Below are 17,675 nucleotides of genomic sequence, written 5' to 3'. Positions count from 1 at the left end.
CAGATAACAAATCGTTCCGTTATTATTTAATTTTCCATTAAGTTAAAAGAGCATTAATAATAACGAGATAAATTCTTAGAAACATTTTTTTAAAATATGTCTTGATAATAAAAAGTGTACGAACGTACGTGTGTGATGTATCCGAGCATTTAAAAGTTGGCAAGTAGATATTGCTCATATATATTCTTCTTAATTTGAAGTTTAGATAGAAACAATAATCCTAGTTGAACAATTACAATATTATAGATAATGCTAGATAATTTCCTGTAATAATATAATAAAAATTGAGAACAATCAAGTAGGATTAACACTATCTAATACTCATCAATAAAAAATCAATTCAATAATAAATTTTGCAGATATAATTAATTGATGTAAGGATTAAAAGTAACAAACTCGCATATCCGCATCTAGTTCGAAATTGAAAACTGCGCAACTAAAGTTAAAACCAATGTTCCCAGTTTTTATAAAAATTGGTAAGTAATTAAGCAATTAAAATCTTTATAACACACCTAATTTTTATTTCATCTTGCAGCAATCATTGCAGTGGTTGCAGCTGCTGCAACGACGGGAATAATTGTTGGAATAATAGTGTCTGTAGTGCCAACGGTTGATAAAACATGTTTAGGTATGATTAACAATAAATCCGAAAGAAAAAAAAAATAATAATAAATCAATAAATTCTTATAGAGTTAGAGCCGGCATCAAATTTAAATGTGGAACACAAAGAGAACCACATAATTATAAAATGGTCACCCTCATCATCGTCTAGTTGCAACATACAGTACCTTCTTAGCGTGGCGATGGACGGAGATGAAAATCCCGCGGAATACAACACCACGGAAACGTTTTTCACTATATCGAAAATGCCGAAATTATGCACAACTATGGAGGTTAATGTCACGGTTGTAGGAGAAGAAATGAAAAGTGATAGCGTTTCATTGCTATATTTTGGTATGATTTATACTTATCTTATAGTATATAAGGGTCCAGGGGAAAAATTTTGCTACGGTAATTAATAGGGCACGGAACTTTTGTAACAAAACGATACGATTTCCCCCTCTATAAATTATAATCTAAAACGATTTTCTCAAAAAAAAATTATATAAAATTTCTGAATTATTGATCAAATCAAAAATTTTTATTAACAATATTTGTTTAGAATTACTTCAGGAACAGTGTTTGTTAATAAAAATTTTTGCTAACTTGAAATTTTAATTTCCCACTGAACAGTATGCTACAAAAATTAATATTTTTGAGGTTATATCCTTATTGTTGATTTAAACAAAAAATGTTGTTAACAAAATTTGTTTAGAATTACTTCAGGAACAGTGTTTGTTAATACAATTTTTTGCTAACTTGAAATTTTAATTTCCCTCTGAATAGTATGCTATCAAAATTAATTATCTCGATAATTATTATTTTTATCAAAAAATGTTTTAAATAAAATTTGTTTCAATTTCGATTTTGAATCAATTATGTTAATAAAAAATTTTTACATCTCTATTAATTAAGCATCTAAGTATAATTATGTATAAAAACGAAAAAATTATTATTTTGAGGTTATCTCCTTAATCATTGATTAAATTAAAAAAAAAATATTAACAAAGTTTGTTTAGAATTGTTTCAGGAACAATTTTTGTTAACACAATTTTTTTCTAACTTGAAATTTTAATTTCCCACTGAACAGTATGGTACAAATATTAATATTTTTGAGGTTATATCCTTATTGTTGATTTAATCAAAAAATGTTGTTAACAAAATTTGTTTAGAATTACTTCAGGAACAGTGTTTGTTAATACAATTTTTTGCTAACTTGAAATTTGAATTTCCCTCTGAATAGTATGCTATCAAAATTAATTATCTCAATAATTATTGTTTTTATCAAAAAATGTTTTAAATAAAATTTGTTTCAATTTCGATTTTGAATCAATTATGTTAATAAAAAAATTTTACATCTCTATTAATTAAGCATCTAAATATAATTATGTATAAAAACGAAAAAATTATTATTTTGAGGTTATCTCCTTAATTATTGATTAAATTAAAAAAATTGTTGACAAAATTTGTTTAGAATTGTGTCAGGAACAATTTTTGTTAACACAATTTTTTTCTAACTTGAAATTTTAATTTCCCACTGAACAGTATGGTACAAAAATTAATATTTTTGAGGTTATATCCTTATTATTGATTAAATCAAAAAATTTTGTTAACAAAATTTGTTTAGAATTACTTCGCGAACAGTGTTTGTTAATACTATTTTTTGCTAACTTGAAATTTTAATTTCCCTCTGAATAGTATGCTATCAAAATTAATTATCTCAATAATTATTGTTTTTATCAAAAAATTTTTTAAATAAAATTTGTTTCAATTTCGATTATGAATCAATTATGTTAATGAAAAATTTTTACATCTCTATTAATTAAGAATCTAAGTATAATTATGTATAAAAACGAAAAAATTATTATTTTGAGGTTATCTCCTTAATTATTCATTAAACCAAAAAAAAATGTTAACAAAGTTTGTTTAGAATTGTTTCAGGAACAATTTTTGTTAACACAATTTTTTTCTAACTTGAAATTTTAATTTCCCACTGAACAGTATGGTACAAAAATTAATATTTTTGAGGTTATATCCTTATTGTTGATTTAATCAAAAAATGTTGTTAACAAAATTTGTTTAGAATTACTTTACGAACAGTGTTTGTTAATACTATTTTTTGCTAACTTGAAATTTTAATTTCCCTCTGAATAGTATGCCATCAAAATTAATTATCTCAATAATTATTGTTTTTATCAAAAAATGTTTTAAATAAAATTTGTTTCAATTTCGATTTTGAATCAATTATGTTAATAAAAAATTTTTACATCTCTATTAATTAAGCATCTAAGTATAATTATGTATAAAAACGAAAAAATTATTATTTTGAGGTTATCTCCTTAATTATTGATTAAATTAAAAAAAAATGTTAACAAAGTTTGTTTAGAATTATTTCAGAAACAATTTTTGTTAACACAATTTTTTTCTAACTTGAAATTTTAATTTCCCACTGAACAGTATGGTACAAAAATTAATATTTTTGAGGTTATATCCTTATTATTGATTTAATCAAAAAATGTTGTTAACAAAATTTGTTTAGAATTACTTCAGGAACAGTGTTTGTTAATACAATTTTTTGCTAACTTGAAATTTTAATTTCCCTCTGAATAGTATGCTATCAAAATTAATTATCTCGATAATTATTGTTTTTATCAAAAAATGTTTTAAATAAAATTTGTTTCAATTTCGATTTTGAATCAATTATGTTAATAAAAAAATTTTACATCTCTATTAATTAAGCATCTAAATATAATTATGTATAAAAACGAAAAAATTATTATTTTGAGGTTATCTCCTTAATTATTGATTAAATTAAAAAAATTGTTGACAAAATTTGTTTAGAATTGTGTCAGGAACAATTTTTGTTAACACAATTTTTTTCTAACTTGAAATTTTAATTTCCCACTGAACAGTATGGTACAAAAATTAATATTTTTGAGGTTATATCCTTATTATTGATTAAATCAAAAAATTTTGTTAACAAAATTTGTTTAGAATTACTTCGCGAACAGTGTTTGTTAATACTATTTTTTGCTAACTTGAAATTTTAATTTCCCTCTGAATAGTATGCTATCAAAATTAATTATCTCAATAATTATTGTTTTTATCAAAAAATTTTTTAAATAAAATTTGTTTCAATTTCGATTATGAATCAATTATGTTAATGAAAAATTTTTACATCTCTATTAATTAAGAATCTAAGTATAATTATGTATAAAAACGAAAAAATTATTATTTTGAGGTTATCTCCTTAATTATTCATTAAACCAAAAAAAAATGTTAACAAAGTTTGTTTAGAATTGTTTCAGGAACAATTTTTGTTAACACAATTTTTTTCTAACTTGAAATTTTAATTTCCCACTGAACAGTATGGTACAAAAATTAATATTTTTGAGGTTATATCCTTATTGTTGATTTAATCAAAAAATGTTGTTAACAAAATTTGTTTAGAATTACTTTACGAACAGTGTTTGTTAATACTATTTTTTGCTAACTTGAAATTTTAATTTCCCTCTGAATAGTATGCCATCAAAATTAATTATCTCAATAATTATTGTTTTTATCAAAAAATGTTTTAAATAAAATTTGTTTCAATTTCGATTTTGAATCAATTATGTTAATAAAAAATTTTTACATCTCTATTAATTAAGCATCTAAGTATAATTATGTATAAAAACGAAAAAATTATTATTTTGAGGTTATCTCCTTAATTATTGATTAAATTAAAAAAAAATGTTAACAAAGTTTGTTTAGAATTATTTCAGAAACAATTTTTGTTAACACAATTTTTTTCTAACTTGAAATTTTAATTTCCCACTGAACAGTATGGTACAAAAATTAATATTTTTGAGGTTATATCCTTATTATTGATTTAATCAAAAAATGTTGTTAACAAAATTTGTTTAGAATTACTTCAGGAACAGTGTTTGTTAATACAATTTTTTGCTAACTTGAAATTTTAATTTCCCTCTGAATAGTATGCTATCAAAATTAATTATCTCGATAATTATTGTTTTTATCAAAAAATTTTTTAAATAAAATTTGTTTCAATTTCGATTTTGAATCAATTATGTTAATAAAAAATTTTTACATCTCTATTAATTAAGCATCTAAGTATAATTATGTATAAAAACGAAAAAATTATTATTTTGAGGTTATCTCCTTAATTATTCATTAAATTAAAAAAAAATGTTAACAAAGTTTGTTTAGAATTGTTTCAGGAACAATTTTTGTTAACACAATTTTTTTCTAACTTGAAACTTTAATTTCCCACTGAACAGTATGGTACAAAAATTAATATTTTTGAGGTTATATCCTTATTGTTGATTTAATCAAAAAATTTTGTTAACAAAATTTGTTTAGAATTACTTCAGGAACAGTGTTTGTTAATAAAATTTTTTGCTAAGTTGAAATTTTAATTTCCCTCTGAATAGTATGCTATCAAAATTAATTATCTCAACAATTATTGTTTTTATCAAAAAATGTTTTAAATAAAATTTGTTTCAATTTCGATTTTGAATCAATTATCTTAATAAAAAATGTTTACATCTCTATTAATTAAGCATCTAATAGTATGGTGAGGGAGGAAATCGTATCGTTTTGTTACAAAAGTTCCGTGCCCTGGTAATTAATATACGAATTTATTTTTTATTGATTCTGTGAACACGATAATTCTTAAATGTTTGCGTTCTACGCGTAAATAAAGCCAGACTAGGGTAACAAATAGAATTGCAATGCAAGAAAACGGTAAGTCCCACACTTATCATCTTTTTGCTCTTTACCAAAGAAGAGTTAATGGAAAAAAATTTAATATTTGAGGATAGATTAATGCAATAATAAACTAAAGTACCGTGTTCAGCTCCGTTTTTTCTGCTCTTGGGTTGAAAAGGTGTAATATAGGTTCTTTGGTGAGGGCTTCCTTCAAATCGTTGAAAGCGTCCTCCTGATCAACCCTCCACTTATATTTTGTTTCTTTCTTCGTTAGGTCACTCAAAGCTCGTGCTCCCAGGTTTAATTCGTCCTTCAGATAAAATGTGTCCCAAAAATTCCACCTCTGCCTTACCGAAATAACACTTTTTAATGTTCAACGTTAATTTAACGCTTCAAACACTCTTCGCAACTTCTGCATCATTTCTGGCCAAGTCACCGCCGCTATCAGAATATCGTCTAAATACCAATGTGCAGTATCCGGTCCCAATGGACCCAAAACTGAGGCCATCAACCTTGAAAACTCATACGGAGCATTACAAAGTCCAAAAATCATTCTTTCAAATTGACCAGTCTCATCCGGTGTTACAAATGCAGTTTTTTGCTTTGCTGATTCGGTGAGTGGAATCTGCAGGTACGCACTACCCAAATCTAGTTGACTGAAAAGTCGACATCCGCTCAACCCAACGAATTGTTCGTCTAAAGATGGTAAGGGGAAACTTGCCTTTTCTGTTTGCTGATTTAAAGCTCTGTAATCAACCACAAGTCGAGGCTCACCACTCCGTTTCGTAACCAGAAGACAAGGAGAAGCATAAGGTGAAGTCGTCTGTGTTACTAATCCATTCCTCAAAATGCCCTTCATCTTCTCCCGTTCCGTAAATGATGCTCTGTACGGCTTCTTTCGCACCGGATTTCCACTGTCCTTGATGTCCATTTCCGTTTTGTTCGTACACCCTAGTTCATCGACTGACAATGCGAAACACCCCCGAAACTCGTTACAGAGTTCCACTAACTCATTCCGCACTGACTCGTCTCCATCACAATTAATCATAGCATCTGTGACTCTTGTCGGTTCATTTCTCTTGATAAACATGTTTTCATCTAAAACTCATTGATCATCTTGTAGGTCGTAATTTTTACTACAAGATTCAATCATTTAGATCAATTAATGAAATATTGGACTTATCACGTTTTCCCCCTGAACCCTTCATATTTAAAGATTAGAACCATTAATGATAATTGATTTTCAGTACAACCAAGTCAAGAGGATGTAAATGGTGTTGCAATGACAATTGAGCAAGAAGACCAAAATAGCAAAATTGTGACATGGACTGATTATGGTACTGAATTCGATGAATGTGAGGTAACGTACAGTCTAACCGTAAACGACAGTCCGATAGAAACGGAATTAACCACCAACACCTACACCTTTACCAACGAACTCATGGAAAACTGCAAGAGCAATAAGGTGGAAGTGGTGGCAACAGTCTCGGGAGTTATTGGAACCCCCGGAGATATCTCCATAGTAGGTAAGTTGGCTTATTTAAAGATCGCTTTTAGAGCCATTAATGATAATTGGTTATTCAGTACCACCAACTCAAGATGCCGTAAATGACATAACAATGACAATTGTGCAAGACGGACAAAATAGCAAATTTGTGACGTGGACTGATTATGGCACTGAATTCGAAGGATGTGAGGTAACGTACAGTCTAAGTGTAAACGGCATTCCGATAGAAACGGAATTAACCACCAACACCTACATCTTTACGAATGAACTGACGGAAATCTGCAAGAACATGGTTAAAGTGGTGGCATCAGTCTCGGGAGTTATTGGAACTCCCGGAGATATCTCCATAGTAGGTAAGTTGGCTTATTTAAAGATCGCTTTTAGAGCCATTAATGATAATTGGTTATTCAGTACCACCAACTCAAGATGCCGTAAATGACATAACAATGACAATTGTGCAAGACGGAGAAAACAGCAAATTTGTGACATGGACTGATTATGGCACTGAATTCGAAGGATGTGAGGTAACGTACAGTCTAACTGTAAACGGCATTCCGATAGAAACGGAATTAACCACCAACACCTACACCTTTACCAATGAACTGACGGAAACCTGCAAGAACATGGTTAAAGTGGTGGCATCAGTCTCGGGAGTTTTTGGAACAGCCGGAGATATCTCCATAGTAGGTAAGTTGGCTTATTTAAAGATCGCTTTTAGAGCCATTAATGATAATTGGTTATTTAGTACCACCAACTCAAGATGCCGTAAATGACATAACAATGACAATTGTGCAAGACGAAGAAAACAGCAAACTTGTGACGTGGACTGATTATGGCACTGAATTCGAAGGATGTGAGGTAACGTACAGTCTAAGTGTAAACGGCATTCCGATAGAAACGGAATTAACCACCAACACCTACACCTTTACCAACGAACTGACGGAAAACTGCAAGAGCAATAAGGTGGAAGTGGTGGCATCAGTCTCGGGAGTTATTGGAACCCCCGGAGATATCTCCATAGTAGGTAAGTTGGCTTATTTAAAGATCGCTTTTAGAGCCATTAATGATAATTGGTTATTTAGTACCACCAACTCAAGATGCCGTAAATGACATAACAATGACAATTGTGCAAGACGGAGAAAACAGCAAATTTGTGACATGGACTGATTATGGCACTGAATTCGAAGGATGTGAGGTAACGTACAGTCTAACTGTAAACGGCATTCCGATAGAAACGGAATTAACCACCAACACCTACACCTTTACCAATGAACTGACGGAAACCTGCAAGAACATGGTTAAAGTGGTGGCATCAGTCTCGGGAGTTTTTGGAACAGCCGGAGATATCTCCATAGTAGGTAAGTTGGCTTATTTAAAGATCGCTTTTAGAGCCATTAATGATAATTGGTTATTTAGTACCACCAACTCAAGATGCCGTAAATGACATAACAATGACAGCTGTGCAAGACGAAGAAAACAGCAAACTTGTGACGTGGACTGATTATGGCACTGAATTCGAAGGATGTGAGGTAACGTACAGTCTAGCTGTAAACGGCATTGCGATAGAAACGGAATTAACAACCAACACCTACACCTTTACCAATGAACTGACGGAAACCTGCAAGAACATGGTTAAAGTGGTGGCATCAGTCTCGGGAGTTTTTGGAACAGCCGGAGATATCTCCATTGTAGGTAAGTTGGCTTATTTAAAGATCGCTTTTAGAGCCATTAATGATAATTGGTTATTTAGTACCACCAACTCAGGATGCCGTAAATGACATAACAATGACAATTGTGCAAGACGGAGAAAACAGCAAATTTGTGACATGGACTGATTATGGCACTGAATTCGAAGGATGTGAGGTAACGTACAGTCTAACTGTAAACGGCATTCCGATAGAAACGGAATTAACCACCAACACCTACACCTTTACCAATGAACTGACGGAAACCTGCAAGAACATGGTTAAAGTGGTGGCATCAGTCTCGGGAGTTTTTGGAACAGCCGGAGATATCTCCATAGTAGGTAAGTTGGCTTATTTAAAGATCGCTTTTAGAGCCATTAATGATAATTGGTTATTTAGTACCACCAACTCAAGATGCCGTAAATGACATAACAATGACAATTGTGCAAGACGAAGAAAACAGCAAACTTGTGACGTGGACTGATTATGGCACTGAATTCGAAGGATGTGAGGTAACGTACAGTCTAAGTGTAAACGGCATTCCGATAGAAACGGAATTAACCACCAACACCTACACCTTTACCAACGAACTGACGGAAAACTGCAAGAGCAATAAGGTGGAAGTGGTGGCATCAGTCTCGGGAGTTATTGGAACCCCCGGAGATATCTCCATAGTAGGTAAGTTGGCTTATTTAAAGATCGCTTTTAGAGCCATTAATGATAATTGGTTATTTAGTACCACCAACTCAAGATGCCGTAAATGACATAACAATGACAATTGTGCAAGACGGAGAAAACAGCAAATTTGTGACATGGACTGATTATGGCACTGAATTCGAAGGATGTGAGGTAACGTACAGTCTAACTGTAAACGGCATTCCGATAGAAACGGAATTAACCACCAACACCTACACCTTTACCAATGAACTGACGGAAACCTGCAAGAACATGGTTAAAGTGGTGGCATCAGTCTCGGGAGTTTTTGGAACAGCCGGAGATATCTCCATAGTAGGTAAGTTGGCTTATTTAAAGATCGCTTTTAGAGCCATTAATGATAATTGGTTATTTAGTACCACCAACTCAAGATGCCGTAAATGACATAACAATGACAGCTGTGCAAGACGAAGAAAACAGCAAACTTGTGACGTGGACTGATTATGGCACTGAATTCGAAGGATGTGAGGTAACGTACAGTCTAGCTGTAAACGGCATTGCGATAGAAACGGAATTAACAACCAACACCTACACCTTTACCAATGAACTGACGGAAACCTGCAAGAACATGGTTAAAGTGGTGGCATCAGTCTCGGGAGTTTTTGGAACAGCCGGAGATATCTCCATTGTAGGTAAGTTGGCTTATTTAAAGATCGCTTTTAGAGCCATTAATGATAATTGGTTATTTAGTACCACCAACTCAGGATGCCGTAAATGACATAACAATGACAATTGTGCAAGACGGAGAAAACAGCAAATTTGTGACATGGACTGATTATGGCACTGAATTCGAAGGATGTGAGGTAACGTACAGTCTAACTGTAAACGGCATTCCGATAGAAACGGAATTAACCACCAACACCTACACCTTTACCAATGAACTGACGGAAACCTGCAAGAACATGGTTAAAGTGGTGGCATCAGTCTCGGGAGTTTTTGGAACAGCCGGAGATATCTCCATTGTAGGTAAGTTGGCTTATTTAAAGATCGCTTTTAGAGCCATTAATGATAATTGGTTATTTAGTACCACCAACTCAGGATGCCGTAAATGACATAACAATGACAATTGTGCAAGACGGAGAAAACAGCAAATTTGTGACATGGACTGATTATGGCACTGAATTCGAAGGATGTGAGGTAACGTACAGTCTAACTGTAAACGGCATTCCGATAGAAACGGAATTAACCACCAACACCTACACCTTTACCAACGAACTCATGGAAAACTGCAAGAGCAATAAGGTGGAAGTGGTGGCATCAGTCTCGGGAATTATTGGAACCCCCGGAGATATCTCCATAGTAGGTAAGTTGGCTTATTTAAAGATCGCTTTTAGAGCCATTAATGATAATTGGTTATTTAGTACCACCAACTCAGGATGCCGTAAATGACATAACAATGACAATTGTGCAAGACGAAGAAAACAGCAAATTTGTGACATGGACTGATTATGGTACTGAATTCGAAGGATGTGAGGTAACGTACAGTCTAACTGTAAACGGCATTCCGATAGAAACGGAATTAACCACCAACACCTACACCTTTACCAACGAACTGACGGAAACCTGCAAGAACATGGTTAAAGTGGTGGCATCAGTCTCGGGAGTTTTTGGAACAGCCGGAGATATCTCCATTGTAGGTAAGTTGGCTTATTTAAAGATCGCTTTTAGAGCCATTAATGATAATTGGTTATTTAGTACCACCAACTCAAGATGCCGTAAATGACATAACAATGATAATTGTGCAAGACGGAGAAAACAGCAAATTTGTGACGTGGACTGATTATGGCACTGAATTCGAAGGATGTGAGGTAACGTACAGTCTAACTGTAAACGGCATTCCGATAGAAACGGAATTAACCACCAACACCTACACCTTTACCAACGAACTCATGGAAAACTGCAAGAGCAATAAGGTGGAAGTGGTGGCATCAGTCTCGGGAATTATTGGAACCCCCGGAGATATCTCCATTGTAGGTAAGTTGGCTTATTTAAAGATCGCTTTTAGAGCCATTAATGATAATTGGTTATTCAGTACCACCAACTCAGGAGGCCGTAAATGACATAACAATGACAATTGTGCAAGACGAAGAAAACAGCAAATTTGTGACATGGACTGATTATGGTACTGAATTCGAAGGATGTGAGGTAACGTACAGTCTAACTGTAAACGGCATTCCGATAGAAACGGAATTAACCACCAACACCTACACCTTTACCAACGAACTGACGGAAACCTGCAAGAACATGGTTAAAGTGGTGGCATCAGTCTCGGGAGTTTTTGGAACAGCCGGAGATATCTCCATTGTAGGTAAGTTGGCTTATTTAAAGATCGCTTTTAGAGCCATTAATGATAATTGGTTATTTAGTACCACCAACTCAAGATGCCGTAAATGACATAACAATGATAATTGTGCAAGACGGAGAAAACAGCAAATTTGTGACGTGGACTGATTATGGCACTGAATTCGAAGGATGTGAGGTAACGTACAGTCTAACTGTAAACGGCATTGCGATAGAAACGGAATTAACCACCAACACCTACACCTTTACCAATGAACTGACGGAAACCTGCAAGAACATGGTTAAAGTGGTGGCATCAGTCTCGGGAGTTTTTGGAACAGCCGGAGATATCTCCATTGTAGGTAAGTTGGCTTATTTAAAGATCGCTTTTAGAGCCATTAATGATAATTGGTTATTTAGTACCACCAACTCAGGATGCCGTAAATGACATAACAATGACAATTGTGCAAGACGAAGAAAACAGCAAATTTGTGACATGGACTGATTATGGTACTGAATTCGAAGGATGTGAGGTAACGTACAGTCTAACTGTAAACGGCATTCCGATAGAAACGGAATTAACCACCAACACCTACACCTTTACCAACGAACTGACGGAAACCTGCAAGAACATGGTTAAAGTGGTGGCATCAGTCTCGGGAGTTTTTGGAACAGCCGGAGATATCTCCATTGTAGGTAAGTTGGCTTATTTAAAGATCGCTTTTAGAGCCATTAATGATAATTGGTTATTTAGTACCACCAACTCAGGATGCCGTAAATGACATAACAATGACAATTGTGCAAGACGGAGAAAACAGCAAATTTGTGACATGGACTGATTATGGCACTGAATTCGAAGGATGTGAGGTAACGTACAGTCTAACTGTAAACGGCATTCCGATAGAAACGGAATTAACCACCAACACCTACACCTTTACCAACGAACTGACGGAAACCTGCAAGAACATGGTTAAAGTGGTGGCATCAGTCTCGGGAGTTTTTGGAACAGCCGGAGATATCTCCATTGTAGGTAAGTTGGCTTATTTAAAGATCGCTTTTAGAGCCATTAATGATAATTGGTTATTTAGTACCACCAACTCAAGATGCCGTAAATGACATAACAATGATAATTGTGCAAGACGGAGAAAACAGCAAATTTGTGACGTGGACTGATTATGGCACTGAATTCGAAGGATGTGAGGTAACGTACAGTCTAACTGTAAACGGCATTCCGATAGAAACGGAATTAACCACCAACACCTACACCTTTACCAACGAACTCATGGAAAACTGCAAGAGCAATAAGGTGGAAGTGGTGGCATCAGTCTCGGGAATTATTGGAACCCCCGGAGATATCTCCATTGTAGGTAAGTTGGCTTATTTAAAGATCGCTTTTAGAGCCATTAATGATAATTGGTTATTCAGTACCACCAACTCAGGAGGCCGTAAATGACATAACAATGACAATTGTGCAAGACGAAGAAAACAGCAAATTTGTGACATGGACTGATTATGGTACTGAATTCGAAGGATGTGAGGTAACGTACAGTCTAACTGTAAACGGCATTCCGATAGAAACGGAATTAACCACCAACACCTACACCTTTACCAACGAACTGACGGAAACCTGCAAGAACATGGTTAAAGTGGTGGCATCAGTCTCGGGAGTTTTTGGAACAGCCGGAGATATCTCCATTGTAGGTAAGTTGGCTTATTTAAAGATCGCTTTTACAGCCATTAATGATAATTGGTTATTTAGTACCACCAACTCAAGATGCCGTAAATGACATAACAATGATAATTGTGCAAGACGGAGAAAACAGCAAATTTGTGACGTGGACTGATTATGGCACTGAATTCGAAGGATGTGAGGTAACGTACAGTCTAACTGTAAACGGCATTGCGATAGAAACGGAATTAACCACCAACACCTACACCTTTACCAATGAACTGACGGAAACCTGCAAGAACATGGTTAAAGTGGTGGCATCAGTCTCGGGAGTTTTTGGAACAGCCGGAGATATCTCCATTGTAGGTAAGTTGGCTTATTTAAAGATCGCTTTTAGAGCCATTAATGATAATTGGTTATTTAGTACCACCAACTCAGGATGCCGTAAATGACATAACAATGACAATTGTGCAAGACGAAGAAAACAGCAAATTTGTGACATGGACTGATTATGGTACTGAATTCGAAGGATGTGAGGTAACGTACAGTCTAACTGTAAACGGCATTCCGATAGAAACGGAATTAACCACCAACACCTACACCTTTACCAACGAACTGACGGAAACCTGCAAGAACATGGTTAAAGTGGTGGCATCAGTCTCGGGAGTTTTTGGAACAGCCGGAGATATCTCCATTGTAGGTAAGTTGGCTTATTTAAAGATCGCTTTTAGAGCCATTAATGATAATTGGTTATTTAGTACCACCAACTCAGGATGCCGTAAATGACATAACAATGACAATTGTGCAAGACGGAGAAAACAGCAAATTTGTGACATGGACTGATTATGGCACTGAATTCGAAGGATGTGAGGTAACGTACAGTCTAACTGTAAACGGCATTCCGATAGAAACGGAATTAACCACCAACACCTACACCTTTACCAACGAACTGACGGAAACCTGCAAGAACATGGTTAAAGTGGTGGCATCAGTCTCGGGAGTTTTTGGAACAGCCGGAGATATCTCCATTGTAGGTAAGTTGGCTTATTTAAAGATCGCTTTTAGAGCCATTAATGATAATTGGTTATTTAGTACCACCAACTCAAGATGCCGTAAATGACATAACAATGATAATTGTGCAAGACGGAGAAAACAGCAAATTTGTGACGTGGACTGATTATGGCACTGAATTCGAAGGATGTGAGGTAACGTACAGTCTAACTGTAAACGGCATTCCGATAGAAACGGAATTAACCACCAACACCTACACCTTTACCAACGAACTCATGGAAAACTGCAAGAGCAATAAGGTGGAAGTGGTGGCATCAGTCTCGGGAATTATTGGAACCCCCGGAGATATCTCCATTGTAGGTAAGTTGGCTTATTTAAAGATCGCTTTTAGAGCCATTAATGATAATTGGTTATTCAGTACCACCAACTCAGGAGGCCGTAAATGACATAACAATGACAATTGTGCAAGACGAAGAAAACAGCAAATTTGTGACATGGACTGATTATGGTACTGAATTCGAAGGATGTGAGGTAACGTACAGTCTAACTGTAAACGGCATTCCGATAGAAACGGAATTAACCACCAACACCTACACCTTTACCAACGAACTCATGGAAAACTGCAAGAGCAATAAGGTGGAAGTGGTGGCATCAGTCTCGGGAATTATTGGAACCCCCGGAGATATCTCCATTGTAGGTAAGTTGGCTTATTTAAAGATCGCTTTTAGAGCCATTAATGATAATTGGTTATTTAGTACCACCAACTCAAGATGCCGTAAATGACATAACAATGATAATTGTGCAAGACGGAGAAAACAGCAAATTTGTGACGTGGACTGATTATGGCACTGAATTCGAAGGATGTGAGGTAACGTACAGTCTAACTGTAAACGGCATTCCGATAGAAACGGAATTAACCACCAACACCTACACCTTTACCAACGAACTCATGGAAAACTGCAAGAGCAATAAGGTGGAAGTGGTGGCATCAGTCTCGGGAATTATTGGAACCCCCGGAGATATCTCCATTGTAGGTAAGTTGGCTTATTTAAAGATCGCTTTTAGAGCCATTAATGATAATTGGTTATTCAGTACCACCAACTCAGGAGGCCGTAAATGACATAACAATGACAATTGTGCAAGACGAAGAAAACAGCAAATTTGTGACATGGACTGATTATGGTACTGAATTCGAAGGATGTGAGGTAACGTACAGTCTAACTGTAAACGGCATTCCGATAGAAACGGAATTAACCACCAACACCTACACCTTTACCAACGAACTGACGGAAACCTGCAAGAACATGGTTAAAGTGGTGGCATCAGTCTCGGGAGTTTTTGGAACAGCCGGAGATATCTCCATTGTAGGTAAGTTGGCTTATTTAAAGATCGCTTTTAGAGCCATTAATGATAATTGGTTATTTAGTACCACCAACTCAAGATGCCGTAAATGACATAACAATGATAATTGTGCAAGACGGAGAAAACAGCAAATTTGTGACGTGGACTGATTATGGCACTGAATTCGAAGGATGTGAGGTAACGTACAGTCTAACTGTAAACGGCATTGCGATAGAAACGGAATTAACCACCAACACCTACACCTTTACCAATGAACTGACGGAAACCTGCAAGAACATGGTTAAAGTGGTGGCATCAGTCTCGGGAGTTTTTGGAACAGCCGGAGATATCTCCATTGTAGGTAAGTTGGCTTATTTAAAGATCGCTTTTAGAGCCATTAATGATAATTGGTTATTTAGTACCACCAACTCAGGATGCCGTAAATGACATAACAATGACAATTGTGCAAGACGAAGAAAACAGCAAATTTGTGACATGGACTGATTATGGTACTGAATTCGAAGGATGTGAGGTAACGTACAGTCTAACTGTAAACGGCATTCCGATAGAAACGGAATTAACCACCAACACTTACACCTTTACCAACGAACTGACGGAAAACTGCAAGAGCAATAAGGTGGAAGTGGTAGCATCAATCTCGGGAGTTATTGGAACCCCCGGGGATATCTCCATAGTAGGTAAGTTGGCTTATTTAAAGATCGCTTTTAGAGCCACTAATGATAATTGGTTATGTAGTACCACCAACTCAGGATGCCGTAAATGACATAACAATGACAATTGTGCAAGACGAAGAAAACAGCAAATTTGTGACATGGACTGATTATGGTACTGAATTCGAAGGATGTGAGGTAACGTACAGTCTAACTGTAAACGGCATTCCGATAGAAACGGAATTAACCACCAACACCTACACCTTTACCAATGAACTGACGGAAACCTGCAAGAACATGGTTAAAGTGGTGGCATCAGTCTCGGGAGTTATTGGAACCTCCGGAGATATCTCCATAGAAGGTAAGCTGGCTAACTTAAAGATTGTAAACCAAAAATAACACTTTACCACTGCTACAATGTTATAATCATGAGTGTGGGAGCTAATGGAGTTGACAACTATTGATTATTTTCCCGAAGCAATTGCACGTCTTAATCATGACCTTTCCAATATTTTGGATTGGTCCAAACGTTATGGCCTTAAATTAAATACTGCTAAAACTCAAGCAATTGCGTTTGGCAGTCGACCTTTACTGGCAAAGCTGAATGATATATATTCCTCACCTTGTAACATTTAAAAACCACCTAAAACATCATTTATTGGCTCTCCAAGTATCTTCTTGAGAACTTTCCCTTTTCTTCTCTTCTTCTTTTATTCCAGCAACTATCATTATGCACCGTTTTTAGTGATCATAAGTTTAGCATAGCAGCTTGCAACCATACATATAAATTTGATAATTTCTTTACTAATGGCATTTCAAAAAACTTGCGTTTTCTCTTAATGTAAATACAACTCTTCTTTTTATAACGTTTATTTATTTTAATTTTCTATTCCAACAGAATTACCACCGGTTGAAGACGGTTCGTTCAAATTTTTAGGAGCGGAAAATATAGAAGTATCGTGGAAATCACCAAATATAGGTTCAGAGTCGTGTACATTTATGTACGACTTGAAATTAAAGGAGACAGGTGCCTCGGACTTTATTATAGATCATTTCGATAATTGGAGTACAAAACCATTCTTATGGAAACCTAATAATATTGATGGCATAAATGATTGCGGTGATATGATAGTTACAATTACCACCAAATCTGAATCAAAATCTGGAACCTCTGTGACGCTAGATTGTGAACCACAAAACTTAATTGTTTAGCGTAGATTTATACAAATTTCTATTCATATCTTAGAATTATATTATTATATTATTTTAGTACTCTTAGGTAAAAATTTCAATTAATTGTTAATATATTAATTTATAGTGTTTTATTAGTACATATCCTGTTTATGGTTGTCAATAAAATGAATTAGAACATTCTTCAATTTTCGTTTTATTAAATGTAGAACAATCTTTGTTGTTAATTAAAAATTTAAGACGAAAAATAACAATACAAACAAACCTTGGTATCCTTGGTAACCTTAATTAAAATG

The 17,675-nt window shown here is 34.7% G+C and overlaps 1 protein-coding gene and 2 long non-coding RNA genes across 4 annotated transcripts in view; 1 reads left to right on the top strand and 2 right to left on the bottom strand.

Moving 5' to 3' along the window:
- The window catches only part of LOC111418002 (uncharacterized), a 115,317-nt gene that overhangs the window by 83,448 nt on the left and 14,194 nt on the right, over window positions 1–17,675 (bottom strand). The gene's annotated exons all lie outside the window — the stretch shown is intronic.
- Window positions 1–17,675, bottom strand: part of LOC111422378 (uncharacterized) — a 33,904-nt gene that overhangs the window by 15,963 nt on the left and 266 nt on the right. The gene's annotated exons all lie outside the window — the stretch shown is intronic.
- LOC111422374 (uncharacterized) lies at window positions 52–17,567 on the top strand. Its single transcript, XM_071195764.1, has 35 exons — window positions 52–298; window positions 360–476; window positions 536–628; window positions 691–954; window positions 6,558–6,836; window positions 6,895–7,170; window positions 7,229–7,504; window positions 7,563–7,841; window positions 7,900–8,175; window positions 8,234–8,509; window positions 8,568–8,843; window positions 8,902–9,180; window positions 9,239–9,514; window positions 9,573–9,848; window positions 9,907–10,182; window positions 10,241–10,519; window positions 10,578–10,853; window positions 10,912–11,190; window positions 11,249–11,524; window positions 11,583–11,858; window positions 11,917–12,192; window positions 12,251–12,526; window positions 12,585–12,863; window positions 12,922–13,197; window positions 13,256–13,531; window positions 13,590–13,865; window positions 13,924–14,199; window positions 14,258–14,536; window positions 14,595–14,873; window positions 14,932–15,210; window positions 15,269–15,544; window positions 15,603–15,878; window positions 15,937–16,215; window positions 16,274–16,549; window positions 17,087–17,567. Exons 2-35 carry the CDS (start codon window positions 452–454, stop codon window positions 17,398–17,400), a joined length of 9,006 nt encoding a protein of 3,001 aa, XP_071051865.1. The 5' UTR covers window positions 52–298; window positions 360–451; the 3' UTR covers window positions 17,401–17,567.

Source organism: Onthophagus taurus, chromosome 5 (assembly GCF_036711975.1).
Source record: "Onthophagus taurus isolate NC chromosome 5, IU_Otau_3.0, whole genome shotgun sequence".
NCBI lineage: Eukaryota > Metazoa > Arthropoda > Insecta > Coleoptera > Scarabaeidae > Onthophagus > Onthophagus taurus.
Note: the sequence above shows the minus strand (reverse complement) of the source record. Positions and strands in the feature narration are given on the sequence as shown.